Below are 17394 nucleotides of genomic sequence, written 5' to 3' on the forward strand. Positions count from 1 at the left end.
GGAAAACGTGTCCTTCTCCACAAGAGTATGTTTGCACTTGGTAAACAAGCTGCTTCTGCTTATATGTTTTCAAATGCTCATCTCTTAAAGTTAGTGTTTTAGTGCCAATCTTGTCTCTCTGTTTTCCCAGTCTTGTATCAAGGTTGTCCATCCATCCATCCATCCATCCATCAATCTTCTGCCTGGTGTCCAGGAGGCATCCTGACCAGATGCCTGAGCCACCTTGTCTGAGTCCTTTCTATGAAGAGGAGCAGCGACTCAACCCTGAGCTCCTCCTGGATGGCTGAACTTCTCACCCTATCTCTAAGGGAGAGTCTGGGCACCCTGCGGGGAAAACACACTTCGGCCGCTTGTATCATGTCAATTAAGAGCTTCGCCTTCTGGCTCAGCTCCCTCTTCACCACGACAGAGTCCACTCCAAAAGCTGCATCGATCTGCCTGTCGATCTCCTGCTCCATCTTTCCCTCACTTGTGAACAAGACCCCACGATACTTGAACTCCTCCACTTGGGGCAAGACCTCTTCCCCGACCCTGAGTGAGCACTCCACCTGTTTCTGGTTGACCATCATGGTCTCAGATTTGGAGGTGCTGAGCCTCATCCCGTCCGCTTCACATTCCAGTGGAGCTTGAGATGATGGACTGATGAAGCCAACAAGAACCACATCATCTGCAAAAAGCAGAGACTTGATCCTGTGGCCACAAAACCAAATCCCTCTGACACTCTGGCTGTGCCTACAAATTCTGTCCAACTTGGGCTCCTTCCCTGCAGGAGAGGAGACATACCATGTCGCTAGAGCCAGCTTCTGTAGCCGAGGGTCAGGCTGCCGAGGTCCACCACACAAGCCACCACCCAGCTCATTTTGCACCCGTTCCCCCCTTGGCCCTTCGTATGGGTAGTGAGCCATGGGAAGAGGGACCCATGTCATCCCTTCAGGCTGTACCCGGCCGAGCCCCATGGGTGCAAGCACAGCCACCAGGCACTGAACATCGAGCTCCATCCCTGGACTTGGCTCCAGGGGAGGGCCCTGTTGACCTGCGTCTGGGCAGAAGAAAACTGCGTTCAATTCTGTTCCCCTTCATGAGGGTTTTCTGAGCTTTTCCTGGTCCCTTACCTGGGACCTGTTCGCCTTGGGTGACCCTTCTGGGGTATAAAGCCTCTGGCAACATAGCTCCTAGGATCACTGGGTCACGCAAACCCCTTCACTACGATAAGGAAGGGACCTATCAACCCATCAAGGTTTTATGAAGTACATATTGTGAAAAGTTTAATTCTTTTTAAGATTGCATTTCAGGGACAAGAAAATCAAGTTCACATTTGCTTTGTAATCATTCAAATGTCTGGATGGTGTGACATTCATTCTGTTATTCATTTTTTATCTCCTCAGCTTTCCCGCCAGTCAAAGTCACATTAGGACTGTAGCCTTTCCCAGATGTCATTAAGCAGGAGGCAGGCTACACCCTGGACAAGTCACCAGTCAATCTTAGGGCCAAAGAGAAATACAAGCATTCAGTCTTTCATACACACGTGTGGTCAAATTGGGGTTTCCAATGAACCTACTGCACATTAAAATGAATGATATCCATGCAATTTATTTCCAAGGTTCTTACTCATCAGAGGTGGATTTATCTTTTCGTGTTAAAACACTATTGCATTTTAGTGTGACCTTTTAACAGAGCACTAATGCTGTTTTGGCATTTTTATATTTTTTCCATGTTTATTTAGGATAGACTACCTGGGAGGCATTCTCCTTTTGAAAATAACATCTTTATTACAGTTGAATCTGGATGCCAATCAATAAAACTTAACCATGGACATTAAATGAAAAGCTTGGTTTTGTTTAAGGGTAGGTCATCGGCAGTAATGAAAGAGGGGTAATCATTGCTTTAACACATCACCTCCTTGATTTCATGCTGGTCCAAGGATCATCTGGGTCATGGAACAATGGACCAGCTCTTTACTAACACAGGGATCCTGAAGGGTTTGTTGGAGTATGCTCATTTGTTCAACATGTACTTTGGGCTTAGGCATGCACGTGGGCTTTATGTGGTCCTGTTGGCCCCACCGCTATTTGACCTCCAGCAGGCCATGTGTTACCCACATAATTAAGAAAAATTACTCAAGGTTTTATTTATATACCCTATTGTCTACGATACATCTGCACAGTGCATAATGGGTACATACTTGTAGAGTGACCAAAATGACCCAGCATCCTCTGTCATGGACATTCATGGACTATAAGTAGTAAACTTGTTCAGGTCCTTAATCAAAGCCTTGCTTTTCTGGTCCAGAAGCCATTGTTTTATTTGTATAGCCCCTGTTATATCAATAATTAAACAAGATAGCTATCAATATAAAAATAAATTGTAATTGTAAATGCCTTTCCATAGAAATAAGAATAAGAATAGGAACAACTTTATTTATCCCGAGGGAAATTGTTGTGCCAGAGTTTCAAGTAAAACATAACAATAATGCAATGAATTATTTGATTTCTAATAAAATGAAAGATATTGGCAAGTATCTTGTTCCCAATAGATATAGGTCTGCAACGTGAAAATGGTTTGGTTATTACTTATCTGTGTGCAGTGATCTGCTGTGATGTCAGAGGGAGTAACAGAGAACCCAGGCTGCTCAGCGTACAAGTGAATGTGATTATCACCGCTCGTCATCAGAGCATTCTTTCCACTGATACAGTATTGTTTCATCAGAGTCTATTAAAAGGTTTTCTATTCACAAAGGACTTTGAGTGCACCAATCAGATTGTGTGGGGAGTCCTGTGAATCCAAAATAAAGCTTTGCAGAAGTAGATGATGAGTAAAACAAAAATTTGACTTTACATTAACCTTGTCATGTTTATATAATTCTCCTTTTCTCACAGTAATGCAAGAAAACCAATGCAATAACATTAGGTATTGGTTCTTTGTTGGCCACAACAATTCTATGTTAACAATCTATGTTCAACTAAGCCATCAAGATTTAGGCAAATTTAAAAAATGATGATCTTCATTTGTACTTTCCCCTAATTTCATTGGCAGGTGAAGAAATACAGTAGTCACCATCAATAAAATAAGACTAAAACTCTTGCTATTGCATGATGATAAAGTCAACATATACAAAAGACAAGGCAAACATGATATGATGTGTCTCCTGAAATATTTCGCATGTGCCTTTTTTCCTCTGCAAGGTGATGGAAACATGGCATGGATAATGGGACCGTAGATAGCTAAACAAGTCACTCCCAGATTTTTACCCATTTCATAGTCTTCTCATTAACCGGTGATACATTTTTCATTAAAGTACTGCACCGGCACTTGGAATAGGGTGTGTTTGACTAGAAGTATTTTTGCTTTAATACCACAATCTTCTCGTTCTTGATGAAAAATTTTAGCAGTCTATTTGTTGTTTATGTTCATCATGCTCCTCCATTATTTTGGGATAATGAGACTGGATATGGTTGAGAAAACATAAGAAGCAAATCGCTTAAATTAACAAATAAAAACCTGTACAAAAAGATGATTGAAGAATCAGAGGCAATTACAAAATGACATTAATCATGAATGCCAGAATTATCTACTCGAGGATGACGGTGATTTCAGCAGTTGAAGTCACCAAAAGCTAAACTTCATTGTATCTGGAGTTTTAGTTGTTTTTCACCATGTATATAACTGTTAACCCGAAGGGAATATGTGATCACTTTTATTAGTTCCATCCACAATTAATATCATCATATATCTTTTAAAACAAAACCACAGCAGAAGAAATTAATCCCAGTTTAGACTGACTTTTTTTTTCCTTTTTTTTTTTTTTTCCACAAAACTAACATCCGTGATCCACTCAAAATGATTCATTATACACCAGGCGAAGACCAGGATTCCAGCCAACTAGAATCCCTACAGAGAAGTCCTCTTTCCTATTGCTCTAGTCCACCTTGAGATCAGAAGGTTATTTTGCAGGACAAGGCCAGATCGCGTGAATGGTCTCCGTCTAATTGCGTCCGATTGCTCATCCCACCTTAGCCAAGAACAAGAACAGTGTGTTTGACATTGTCTTTTTAATCCGCCTGATTGGTCAAACTATTTTAGAGCACTGTGATATGATGACAAATGAACTGATAGGGTGTAAAGGTGAGCATGAAGGATAGTGATTGGATGTTGATTCATCGGAAGGGTTTGTGTTGTATCTTTGATCGGATGTTGGACCGGAGCAGTGGAAAAATAACTGCTCTATTTTTAAAGCCCCATTTAACAAAACAGGGTCATCTGTGTCCCCATGAGGAACAGAAAGAGTCAGAATGTCCCACTATCAACTGCAACAAGAGGTCAGATCAGTGGCACCAGACAAAACCAAGATGCCTCAAATTATACCAAAAAAAGAAAAACTCTGTCTTTTACAGTTTGTTGAACTCCTGTGCACCTGGAGGTGAACATTTCTTTTGGAACGTGTGTATGTGTGTGTATGAGTGTGGTAACTGGGGGTGTCATGTTCAGTTCTTTTATTCCATTTCCTCTTTCTATAAAGATATTCTTACGCTTTACTTTCTATTTCATCATTGCCTTTGTCCCTCAGCTTATCCTGTGCCAGGTTGTGGCTGCATTGGACTGATCAGACTCAACCCGGGCTTATATCCAACTAGGTTTCCTGAGGGACCCCCCAAGTTGTACCTAGTTAAGACAGGATATAAAATCTCTCAAGCCCAGAACACCTGTAATCAGAGATGCCCAAGAGACATCCGTACACACAATCTGTCCATATGTCATTTGATGTAGGCATGAGAGGCTTTGTACACAGGGTCCTCAGCCAGATGCTCCCAATTCACCCAAACTAGCTGTTGGGGTTTGTGAGGTTTATCCGGCCAGCTTACCCGCCATTGGATCCAACTAACCAATTTGCAGTGATCTTTGCTCCTCAGTCCACCCTCAGGCTGTAAATCTGATCACATGACAGAAACTGATCCCTGATCTATGGCCCAAGATTGCCTGGTATCATGTACACTTATGAACATCCTTTTGCTATAACATGGTGTAAGTTATGACCAATCTGTGTTACTTCCTGTTCCTGATGTTCTTATCTATCCCAGTTCTTTGCTTGGCCTCAAACTGCACACTTAGTCTTACATTAGTTTGCCCTGTGTTTTCTACTTTTTGTCATAGCCTTTTACATACAATCACCGTTTCGTCCTGTTCTTGATTTACTGTGTTTATGCCCGCATTAAGTTTTTCAGTTCCTGCCTTTTTGTTGCTGGTCTCACAGCCGCCTTGATTTTTGTATTCTCACAAAAGCCTCCTTCACCTCAGATGTGCTGGTTTCTATGTAAGGGGCCTCATTCAGTTCTATTGTATGTCTCACCGCAACGGCATTTGACAAATGCTGAATGAAAGAATATCTACCTCCATCTGCTGGAGGTTTAAGCTTGCACCAAACTGGGCTGCATAATATTGTAACTTGATACACCATGTATACTTGTTGATAAAATCCTTTAATGAAATTTAATTGGAAAAAAAATGCGTTCTAAAAGCAGCATTGTGAATTCCTGGGCAGGTGCAGATGATGGAACCACAATATATCAGCACAGGATCAACTGTGAGAAGCCTGTTGCACAATGTCAAGTTTCAAGGTGTATTTTATTTTTAACTATTTTAGCTTATTTGTATGACTTATTTTGCAGAGTAAAGCCTCTTCATTTGCAAAGACTGTGGTTATACAGTGTGACTTCATCTCCACATGCAACGCAGTTTGTTCCAGTGAAATCATTTCCTTTTCAAAGTATGCACAAAGTTGACTAAATGAGAACAGGAAGCAACCCCTGATTGTAAGAAGCTGTTTTTAATTTTTTTTGTCAAAATGGCTACAGTCATCACCTTCACCGCACTCCTGCTGTGCTGCTCTATCGCTGACTCCAAAGGTACTGAAAAATTATCTAATAAATAATTCTATATTCTACTAGATTTAAAAGTTTTGTAAGTTTTTAGCTTTTCATCTTGTTTCCTCAAAACCAAGATCTCTTTTCAAGTAATTATTTCCTTTTTTTTAAAAGGAACTCTCAAATGTTGGGAAAAATTGACCTATTCTTTTAAGACGCTTAATTCCGATTTCCTAATCATTGCTTTGACTGGAGGAAAAGTCCTTTGTTTTCAGAAGTTTTGTGAGTTTTTAACTTTTCATCTTGTTTCATCAAAACCAAGATGTCTTTTCAAGAAAACATTTCCTTTTTTTAAAAGGAACTCTCAAACGTTTGGAAAAATTGACCTATTCTTTTACGACGCTTAATTACAATTTCCTAATCATTGCTTTTATTGGAAGAAAAGTATTTTGTTTTCATAAAGTGTCTGTTACTACGTATTTTTGCACAGTTTTTGAAATCAGGAGATTTTCAGTTTGGATTTTAGATTAGAAAATTGGAAAATTAACTTGAGTCCCATTAAACACCAACCTTAATAAAAAAAAACTATTTATTCATTTTTTTCTGGACGTGGATTTGGTGGAAAATACATGACAGACAATTAGTGGTAAATGTGCAAAATTTGTTGCTGAACTCAATGAAGAATTATCACAGATATGATGTCACAGATATGTTTATACACAATGTGTATAAAAAGATAAAAATGTGAAGTTGTCTTTAAAGAAACTCAAAACAGACTGTCACTGTAAATTCATATACATATACACAAAATATAGATCCAAAGAAACAATTAAAATAAAACAATAAAAGTGACTGACATCTTTTTAGACTGACAATAGCAGCCCGGTCAGTACCTAAGCGCACTTGGGTCAACTAAATAATCCACTCCATGTTATATTTATGCAATTCATGGAAATTGATTGTGGGGAACAAGACATTCAGATATCAGAATGATACTACTTGTTGAATGTGGTTTGAAGCAAAAAAAAAAACCTTTTGCTTCACCAAAATGAGGTCGTTGACAGGGTGGAAAGCAAAAAAAGCAAAAGCAGACATGCAGGCACACACACACACACATGGATAGAAGTCATATTCACGAGTACGAGAATGTTTATCTCTGGAATGTAACTGAACTACATCAAGAAAAAAAGGAGTTCTAGAAAGAACACATTATTCTGGTATAATTTTACCATTAATTATCATTATTAAGCCAGATATGAATAGGATCTTCTGATTATCCTGGCCTTTAGCTTTCTATTCATTCATTCATTGATTCATTCATTATCTTTGAAAATGAAAAGCTCTAAATGATGGCTATAGTATCATAATATGAGATATATTTAATGACAAATTCAACAAGACGATTTTAATGGATCTTATTGTTTTAATTCCTGCATGTAACTGCGTTGCAATTAGTGTTTTCCGTACTTTATACGTTATTTGATAGATGGGGTTTAGTTTCCTGAAAGCGATCTGCGGCCTGTGAAACTACGTTTCTATTCATTTAGCCCCACAGTTCTGCTGAAGTCCTTTTGGCTTTACTAATCTAATGATTTCTTTGTTCATCTTCAGAGACAAGTTCACTGCGAAGCTGAGAAAAAGGCGGAAATTTTTTTTTTACATAAAAACATTTAAGGGTTTACATAGATAATTAATTCTAAATACTAGTAAGGAATGGGAATGCAGATATAATTTGTACATGATAGCATTTCGTTTTCCAAGGTTGGGGAGGTGGGGAAGGTCATCTTTCACTGGAAACTATAGATGATATTCCTACACACACATCTGTGCTATTATGTATTTATATGTATTATGTCTTCACCAAGCTATTAATGTCCGTGATACATCACTAACACCTTGTTACACTATCTGGCACTCACTGCAGACAGAAAAATACGAAATTCATTTAAGAGGGAAACACATTTCTGTGTGTATAACATTAAATACTAGAATCCTTAATGCAAAGGTTATTTCCAGGGCACATTTCAAACCAAGCAAGAGCTAAAGAAAGTGATGAACACAAACACAGATATAATAGAGGAGTTTGATTTAATAAAAAAAAAATGAACAAGGATAAATTACAGAAATGTGAGAAACATAATAAAAAAAATAAATACAGAGCCCGCTAAGGCTGAGAAGCACCAAAACATACTTGACAAATTGTAAAATAATCTTACTAATATTTTTCCTTTTGTATATGAATACCTTTTTATTGGATTGCCTTAATTTTTTTTTTTTTAAGCAAAGTATTGAAAAACCTAATCTGTGTTACTTATGTAGCTGTCAAATACAGTATGTAGGTTATTAACCTATAATTCTCATGTCATGTATTTTCCCGGCCACTTTCTTCGCCTGGTATTTGGTGACTTTCGTGGCTATTTTGAAATTCCTGTGGTGCACCCAGCAACCAACATTTTATTATTCAACCTTATTCTGAAGATCAAGCACCTAACATAGAAGACGTTGATGTAGTTAATCTTAATCACTTCCTTAATATGATTCTCACTGTTTCACTATCTCACTGACATTAACATGCTACATCCCTCTGTATCTGTTCACCACTTTCTCTCCTCCAAAGTTTTGTGGCATGATTGTACCATCAATGCAACAGTTGGTGGAAGCGCAATAGTACCACTGATGATGAAGTTTGAAAGTACCCAAAACCTAAGATGGTTCCACAATCAAGAAAAAATATATGACAGCAAATTGGACTCTATCATCCAAGGGACAGGGAAGAAGATCTATCCTAATGGTTCTCTGCAGTTGACCAATTTGCAGAAGAGCCAGGAGGGGGTTTACGTCCCTGGGATTTACAGTCATGATGGTGAAATAATACCAAACATGAAAAGCAGCAGGTTATGTATTTCTGGTAAGTAACTACTGTCTGTGAATGTATTTATACTATTTCTAGGATATATTGTTCTGGTAAGTAAATAAATAAATAAATAAACAAATAAATAAATAAAATGAGGAATAGGGCAAGATGATTACCTAAATTACAACTGCTGTTTGATGAAGTCCATTTTCATGACATTTTCCAGGAAGATTTCTCTGTTTAATTCAACAACTCGCATTTCTTATTTTCCTATAGACATGATGTTTCATAGCATCACTGATCTGAATTCAAACTATAAGTTGTTTTTTTCCTGGATTTGTGCAATGTGTTGTTGATTCCAACCCACTGCCTGTTTGCATTTCTTCCAGTAAAGAACAACAAAAAAAAACTAAATACTCGAAATTCATATAAATATCTGTGCAAGTTATTCCTGAGATTGTTTTTTCATCTATTTATTTATTGGTGTTTCTTCTGACCCTTTGTAAGTATCCTTTGGAAATAGATCCTAAAAAAACATTTTCCAGGAAACCGTTAGATAAACATCTTATTTTAGTATTAAAGATATCATTAATGCACTGAATATGATCGTAAACAATCTTTGGTTTCTCTATTCCCTTCCCAGAAAAGGTTGCCAAACCGCAGCTAAAAATTGAATGCAAACCATCCTTTGTCAAATTTATCTGCAGTGTTGAACAGGTGAGTGCAAGAATGTTTTCATTTATTTGTTTTTTATTGCCCAGAGAATTATCTAAAATTATCCTCTAATGAAATTTGACTCCTTTAGTGCAGTTCAGGGTTTTTGCTTATATAATTTAATCCTTTCTTTAATTCACTTTAGGTTATCAGAGAGTAAAAAAAAGAAATCCAGCTTCACATTCGCTGCCACAGATCACTCAGCTCACAGCATTTATGTAGCTTTGGTAAAATTGATGATTCAAAAGTGAAAAAACAAAATAATATAAATTTAAATATATGTCATCGATACCCTACATTCTAGGAAAACTTTAAAATCTCGGAAAGAGCGTGTGCAAAACCAAGATAAAATTACAGTGAATTAGGTAAGTTTTAGTTTAACTTCATATTAATATCATTCCACTTTCTCAATGAGAGCTCTTTAAAAACAGATGCCATAAAAGTTTGCAAAGAGCTCTGGATGGTGATGGATTTTTTTTTTCTTCCTATTTCACCTTTTGAATAAGACTTTAACAATCCTGATGGGTTGCGACTATTACAATATGGACAGATTAGCATATACCTGACTGTAGTAGATGGTGTGTATAGAATAAGGATGTCCCATGGAGCTCCTGTATAACATTTACGATATTTTAAAGCTGACTTGGAAGTCCATTTGTTTTGTCATGATCACTCCATCCTATGCTATTGGTATTTTTAATCAGCAGGTCAAGACCAACAGTTTTCAATGGTTTAAGAATGGCCAAGTATTGCCACAGGAGACGGAATCCATCCTTCGACGAAACACTGCAGAAGTGTTATCAGATTCTTTCAAATGCGGTGTGTTCAACATCACCAGCAACCAAGTCAAACAAAATTGTCAGCGACCCAGTGAGTATCAATAATTAATCCTTCTCAAAAAGTTAAAATAAATCACAAAATATTTACATAAATAACTAAAAATAAAAATTAGTCATAAGTTCGGTATCGCTTTCACTTTGTCTGATTGATATAGAAAAAAGAAAATAACCGGGGGTTCTTAAAACATGATAAGAAGAAAAAAAAACTTGAAATAAAGAATTTTTGACATTTTTTATGCTCAATCGTCATACTGATCATTTTTTTATACACTGTGTTTATTTAGAATTCTTCATTTCAATACTTCTCATGGATAATGTATGGATCTTGTTGTTAACTGTTATAGTATTTGATAAACAACATATCATGGGGGCAGACATTCACATCTTTCTTGTAGTTTGAAAAAATCAGTGATTTTGTCCTCTGTGTTGGACAAAACATCTCCGTCTGTTTGCTCTCATTTTGTTACTTTGTTTCTGCAACATTTAACATCAATATTCTTATTTATCGTCTTTCAGAGTTATTTGGCCTTCCATTCTGGATCATGGTTGCCATCCTGGCCAGTGGAGGAGGTACATGTCAACAGATTGTTATAGAACCAGATTAAACTTTGCTGTGCCTCTTAATGTTACACATCTCATATATTATTCTTTGTCTTCATCAGGATTTGTTCTGATTCTGTTTATCGCTGTCATTTTTTGCTGCATCAGGGCGAAAAGGAAAAAAAGGGCAAGAATTTGCGGTAAGTCTTTCTCACAAGGTCATGAAATGGTACCCTTCTGTTGCCCTGACATGAAGTACTACCACGGCTCAGGTTTTATATCCTGGCCTCAACCACAAAAGCTGGCAAAACACCCGTGGGAATAATGACCCGGAAGTTTACAGGCTGCAGGAAGGTGGAAGCGATAAAATATTCACTCATTCATTCATTAAATACTCCACTTATTATGCAGTCAGGGTTGCGGTGGGGCCGGAGCCTGTCCCAGCTGTCCAGAGTCAGGGTTCACCTGGATTGGTCGCCACTCAATCACATGACCATATTCAGAGACATACGAAGCATTCGCTCTGTCATTCACACATCTGTGGATCACAATCACAATAAACCCTCTGCATGTGTTTTTTGTTGGAGGGAGGAAAGCTCATGTGTTCATTTGCGCGTGTTGCTTATTGTCACACTCAACAGAAGAGGAAGAGCTCCGTTTAAGATGGAGCCATTCTCAGCAGCACAATCCCCAACCCAAGGGCCTTGGCAGTGGCAATCAGATCAAGGAGCAGCACCATCAGCGGCAGCCACCAGGCCACACCTGCCCCCGTCAGCCCGCACCCAGGCAGCAGAGAAACCAGCGTCCGGGAGGCCAGAGTGAGCCGGGCACACGGAGACCCCCTCAGGTAAGGAAACGCTGTGGTTCGGGCTCAGGTGCCAGAAGGATGCTTTCTTGTTTTCTGATCATTTAGCCCTGACCTTTGACTTCGGTTAAAACTAATGTTAAAAACAACAACTGGAGTTAATGTCAAAATATGTTTGAATGTCTTGGTTGAAATCATGCAGTTACCCTTGATTATTGCCAAATCTTGTGATGGCAACCAGATCTAGTTTCTTTCTAAGGGGCGGCATGGCTCAGGTGTTTAGATGTTTGGTCTTGAAAGGAAGCATTGCTTGTATGACTCCTCCTAACCTGCCAAAATACTGCAGAGCAAGACACTAAGCCCCAACTGCTCCCTGGATGCCGCTAAGAGGCAGTCCACTGCACATGGTTCATCCATGATGGGTTTAATGCAAAGGACAAATTTTGATGATGTTGTGTTACATGTATAAGTGAAAGTGACTAAATGATCGGTTTTCCTCTTCTTTCCTGAAAGATGTTTCTCCTCTCATCCGAGAGGCTTCTTCAGTTCTGAACTGTAAGAATCTTTTTTTGCAAGTTCATGGTGAACCCAACCTTGACATTTGGCTGATAGAGTCTAGTCATTTTTTCCTTGAAAATGATCAGACTCTAATCACACTTGGGTGCAGAACTGCAGGAGCCTCTCAGGTGAGAGACGGAATGTCTTCAAGTGGAGAAACTACATCTAGTTACCACGATAAGATCTGACTGAATATGAGCTGGGTTTCTGAGAACCCTCACAGGTTCACATTTATTCTTTTTAACAAAGCTGCCCAAAACCATGCATGACCACAAGACACAAGCACACGTCGCCTTTCACTTTCACCGATTTAAATACAAGTAGAAAATGAAAAAGTCTGTTTGCAATACATTCATCTCCAATAGGTGGCTTCTGTTTCCTATAGAAATAATAAATTAGTCTTGTATCTGCGTTTTTTTATATTATTGGGTTGTTTGTGGCTCAGTTTGGAGACCCGACTCCTAGGCTCCTCCTGTCATGTCAAAGTGTCGTGGTGCAAGATACTGAACCCCAAGCTGCTTTCGATGGCATGGTTAACACTTCGCATTGCACACATCTTTGTGTGTGCAAATGCATTAACGCTTTGAAGCGGAAAGAAATCTGAAACGGCAAGATGTGAAAGTGCCAGATTAGTGGAGACTATTTATTTGTGTCATTGGTAAGACTTGACCTCGACATAATGTTCCATTGCCTGATCTGAGTTTCATTTCACCTGCTCCCTCTGATTCAGATCTCCCACCGCGTTCCAGATGATGAGGATGCGCCACCTGCTCTTCCGAAGCCAAGAAAGTCAAGAGAGCAGTAAATGCAACATGAAAACACACATTGTTCTAGCCCGAGTTCATACACTTACATTCTTCTTCTCCTCACTGATCTGACTTGTTTGCTTCCGCAGAAGACAATAACATTGTCCTGGTTTGAGGCAAACCTGGTTTCACCTTCTGATGCTTTGAACATGTGGATGTGGTGAAAATCAATTTTTACAGCCAAAAGGTTGAAGTATTCAAAATATGTATGCAAATGTTGAACCAAACTCAAACTGTAATCTAATTTTTTTTTTGTTAAGCTCTGTAAACTATCAAATGGACTTTTGTTTCACACTTTTAGTTAGTTAGTTCATTAGTTTTCCAAACAATTTGGAAAATAATGTTGTTTGATACATTTCTCATTGTTTCTTTCCTTTATATGTCCTTGATGATTCTTTACATCAATAAATTTCATATCAATTATTTTGGGTTCTCAGTTATTTTCTTTTTAACCCGAGGGTATAAAAGTAAATATCTTTTGTCATTTTAAAAAAATCAGTCTGACCTCGACAAAGGGGGGAAAGATAGAAAGAATAAGCATCAGGAGGAAGTTACCACACATGTTCTGTTTGTGTATGCTTTTTGTGTGCACACCCATACAATGTAATTCAACCACTCTTCTCAAACAACTTCCTGGAATATCACTTAAGATCTTTGTGATCTTTGTTTTTATTTTTAGACTTTGGCATAAAGGTTGTGTAACTAGAGTCACAGTCTTCATCAACTCACCAAGTAAGTCAAAAATGAATATGAGGGGGGAAAAAAAAAATGTTCTGGAGGTATCTGAAAATAATTGCAAGGCTAGCCTTGTAATGCCCCTTGATTAATCCCCAATCACTTCACACCATAAATGTGCTTTGAAAAACAATAACATATAGAGATGCAGCTTTAGGAATTAAGGGGAGTGTTTTGTATAAGTCTGCGTGATACAAATGTCACTGTCTACCATTGTTTCAATAAGAAAATTCTTGTCGAAATCTTCTTGTCTTGGCAACTGGACTTCAATTTCTTCACTTGAAGACTTTTCACCCCTCACCAAAGAGGCTTCCTCATTGCTGTATTTGTTCTCATATCATGTGAACTTCTTTTTGTTTTTACAAATGTAAAATCACCTTCGATATCCATGAATTGTGCATTATAACGCTCATTTTTGTTCTCACGTCACCTCCCACCACAGCATTAGTTTAAGATGCATGTCTAGCTTTCAAATGTGTCAACAATCTCTGATGAGAGAATGGATAAGTCACAAATGCATACAAAAGCAAAGAAACTATGTATATATATATATATATATATATATATATATATATACAGTTATATATATATATGTGTGTGTGTGTGTGTGTATGCACACGTATAGTTGTATGTCCCTCTAAAGGCCAGCAGATGACACTCTCACCATTCTTTTTACATAAACAGGAACTGGCAACCAACTATCACTCTTTAATTTTTTTTTTTATAAAAAAAAAACTTAAAGAATAACATGAGCGCAAGATTTGAAATATATTTATAAAGTGCTACTACTAATAATGATGTTTAAAATGTTACATGTATATATCTTTAAAACAATCTCATTCTCTTTCAACCTCATATATTATGCAAAAACTGGTTCTTTAAATATAAATCCAATTATTTTCTGAGGTCACAAATTACCGTAACATTATACTTTAGACACAATCCAGTTTCAGGATCATGCTATTGAAAATAATGCTTCATATACTTATAATGTACATTAACATATCCTCATTCTAGAAATATATATGCAGATAATACACCATCAATGCACCAGAATATTAAGCTAAAATGTAAGAGAGCGTAACTATTACTTCCTATCACAGTCACCATAAATACTATGCTGCTCAACTCGAAACAAGAATAGTTGGAAACAGCGTAAGAGAAGATTAAATGTCTAATCCATTATCCCACAGATAAAATTGAGGTAAGGTTTGATTCTCTAAATTGGATTTTCCAAACTGAGTAAAAAAAAGCCAGTACCTGGAGTCTAATCCATGAAAAGAGAGCAACGAAAACCAGTGGAGACCATTTCAATGATAAATATGTCAGTGATGCAAACTTTTCATTCTTCCAAATTTGACACACACTCTCCGTCCCTTGATCCGTCTATATAGGTCCATATGTATATATATATATATATGTATATATATATATATATATACATATATATATATATATATATATAGGTGTGTGTGTATATGTGTGTATGTATCTATATACACGTGTGTATATATACACACATATGTACTTGTATAAATGTATATATGTGCATATATATATACATATATGGGTGTGTATGTTTTTATAGTTTGAGAAGAATTGTACATGAAATGATACATAAGCACAATAACACTATGAGGACTTGCAGATGTCACAAGTAATAAGATAAGACTGTCCTTTATGTGTCTGTGTGTGTGTGTGCGCGCGCGTGTGTTCGTGTGTGTGTGTGTGTGTGTGTGTGTGTGTGTGTGTGTGTGTGTGTGTGTGTTGTTTAATTGACCAAATGTTATGTGAGAAGCAAAATCTGTCAAACACGCAGTAGTGGACCACACATGCCTTCATGCCTATCTGCTCCACACACACACTCACGCACACACACACATACATTTTTAAAAATAGAACTCTCCAGTGTACCATACTAAATGATGAACTTTGAACCTTGAGGTTACAGCACCCAACTTGTCTGTGACCTTGTGTGCTCTCTGCCAGCAAAGTGACTGACTGTGTGGTGACCTTTGACCTGCCCACTGGGTCTATGTAAATTCGCAGCCTGTGCCAACTGACAAATGGAATGTATCAGCCGTGTTACAAAGGCCCTCCTGCAGCGAAAATGAACATGTAGTTGACAAGAGCAGTGAATACAGAGCAAGTTGCCTGGAAAAGAAGTATTAAAGGCATTTTGTTTGCAATATTCAACTACATTGATGCCTGAGTCTATCAGAGGAACATCACATGTTAGATGTTTCGGAGAGAAGGTCAGAGAAGCCAGATTGAGATGGTTCGGTCATGTACAAAGGAGAGATAGAGAATATATTGGAAGACGGATCCTGGAATTCGGGCTGCCAGGCAAAAGGTCTCGAGGAAGACCAAAGAGAAGATTTATGAACGAAGTGAGAGAGGACATGAAGATAGTTAGAGTGAGAGGGGAGGAAACAGAGAATAGGGTTAGATGGAGAAGGTTGATTCGCAGTGGCATCCCCTGAAGGGAAAAGACGAAAGACGAAGAAGAAGATGCCTGAACCTCCTAAACATGCCATTTTCAATTAAATTGATTGCATAACCGCATAACTTCACTTAAAATAAAATAATTGGATGACCATGGGGCTGCTAAAAGATTTTTTCTCCTTGAAGTACAAATTGCTTTCACCTCACCAAAATGTGGTGAGGTGAAAGTCAAAAAGGACCACAAGTGAAATGTACAGTGAAACAGAGGTGAGAATTACAATGAACAAAGTGTTTAAGTCTTTTATACTTTTTATCCCTAATATATGCATTCAATAGAAGCTTTGTGTTTAGTTCACTGATACATGAATGTATATGTACAACTATACAGAATATTGAGTGCATCTATATCTATGACTTATGACATATGACATAAGAAAGAACGCATAACAAATGTGAAATGTGTAACTGAGGCAAGGAGCAGGATATGAACCAATATTGTAACCAATGCTACAACCATTTAAAAGGTTTTTTGTGTGGTGGAGGTCATTTTTGTGTTGTCAACTGTTTAGTTAGCATTGGAGCCATGGCTGAGGTAGCCATTGTGCACAGGTAGCAATGGAACACAAATTTATTAATTAACATTTATATGAATTTTCTTCACATGTGCCAGTTGAGGTGACAACACAATGCAAACTGAAAACTGAAACATGCAATTTGAAGTTGGTGACATGTGTTTACAGTTCCACCTGCAGGCCAGCAGTGAGGCTCAATCGTCAAAGAAAGGGGACATAGTCCAAATTTTATTTTATCTATTTTTTTGTTACATTTGTCCGCAGCACTTTATTTTTGTGCTTCTTAATGCATATTTTGGGATCTCTAAAGGCTGCAACACGACTTGCATGAAAATGGAATGACTGGCCCTCAAAAGGAAAGGGAAAATTCCTCATTTGCTTAATTATTTACAGTCTACACAGTTAAAGCAATGTTTTTAATTGTATTTAGTCTGGTGCTGCTGGACGTTAGAGAGCTGGAATGGTACAGACAGTATTAGTTGGAGATTCTGCTTGAATTTCTCTCCACCTGGGGCCTCCCTGTTTCCCTCCACTCCTCCTCCAGAACCGTCACCTAACTTCCGGCCACTCTCTCCCCTTCTCTGCCAGTCTCTCCCTCCCCGTCTCTCTCTCTCTCTCTCTCTTTCTCGCTCTCTCTCCCCCCGCCTCTTCACACACACACACACACA

General features: G+C 38.0%; 1 protein-coding gene across 1 annotated transcript; it reads left to right on the forward strand.

The window, feature by feature from the left end:
• The first annotated feature begins 5785 nt into the window (after positions 1-5785).
• Positions 5786-13873, forward strand: cd2 (CD2 molecule). Its single transcript, XM_086147489.1, has 8 exons — positions 5786-5900; positions 8476-8766; positions 9356-9429; positions 10131-10296; positions 10782-10835; positions 10928-11005; positions 11447-11652; positions 12899-13873. The coding sequence occupies exons 1-8, from the start codon at positions 5840-5842 to the stop codon at positions 12971-12973; spliced, it is 1005 nt and encodes a 334-aa protein (XP_086003615.1). The 5' UTR covers positions 5786-5839; the 3' UTR covers positions 12974-13873.
• Positions 13874-17394: the final 3521 nt, after the last annotated feature.

Source organism: Fistularia commersonii, chromosome 6 (assembly GCF_037954325.1).
Source record: "Fistularia commersonii isolate RoL2024-O1a breed Wild chromosome 6, RoL_Fcom_v1.0, whole genome shotgun sequence".
Lineage (NCBI taxonomy): Eukaryota > Metazoa > Chordata > Actinopteri > Syngnathiformes > Fistulariidae > Fistularia > Fistularia commersonii.

Excerpts from the sequence above, each read along its gene's own strand:
- cd2 (XM_086147489.1), top strand. The coding sequence starts at position 5,840 with ATGGCTACAGTCATCACCTTCACCGCACTCCTGCTGTGCTGCTCTATC. Across the intron at positions 9,430-10,130 it reads TTATCTGCAGTGTTGAACAG|CAGGTCAAGACCAACAGTTT; the intron begins GTGAGTGCAAGA and ends ATTTTTAATCAG. Across the intron at positions 10,297-10,781 it reads ACAAAATTGTCAGCGACCCA|AGTTATTTGGCCTTCCATTC; the intron begins GTGAGTATCAAT and ends ATCGTCTTTCAG.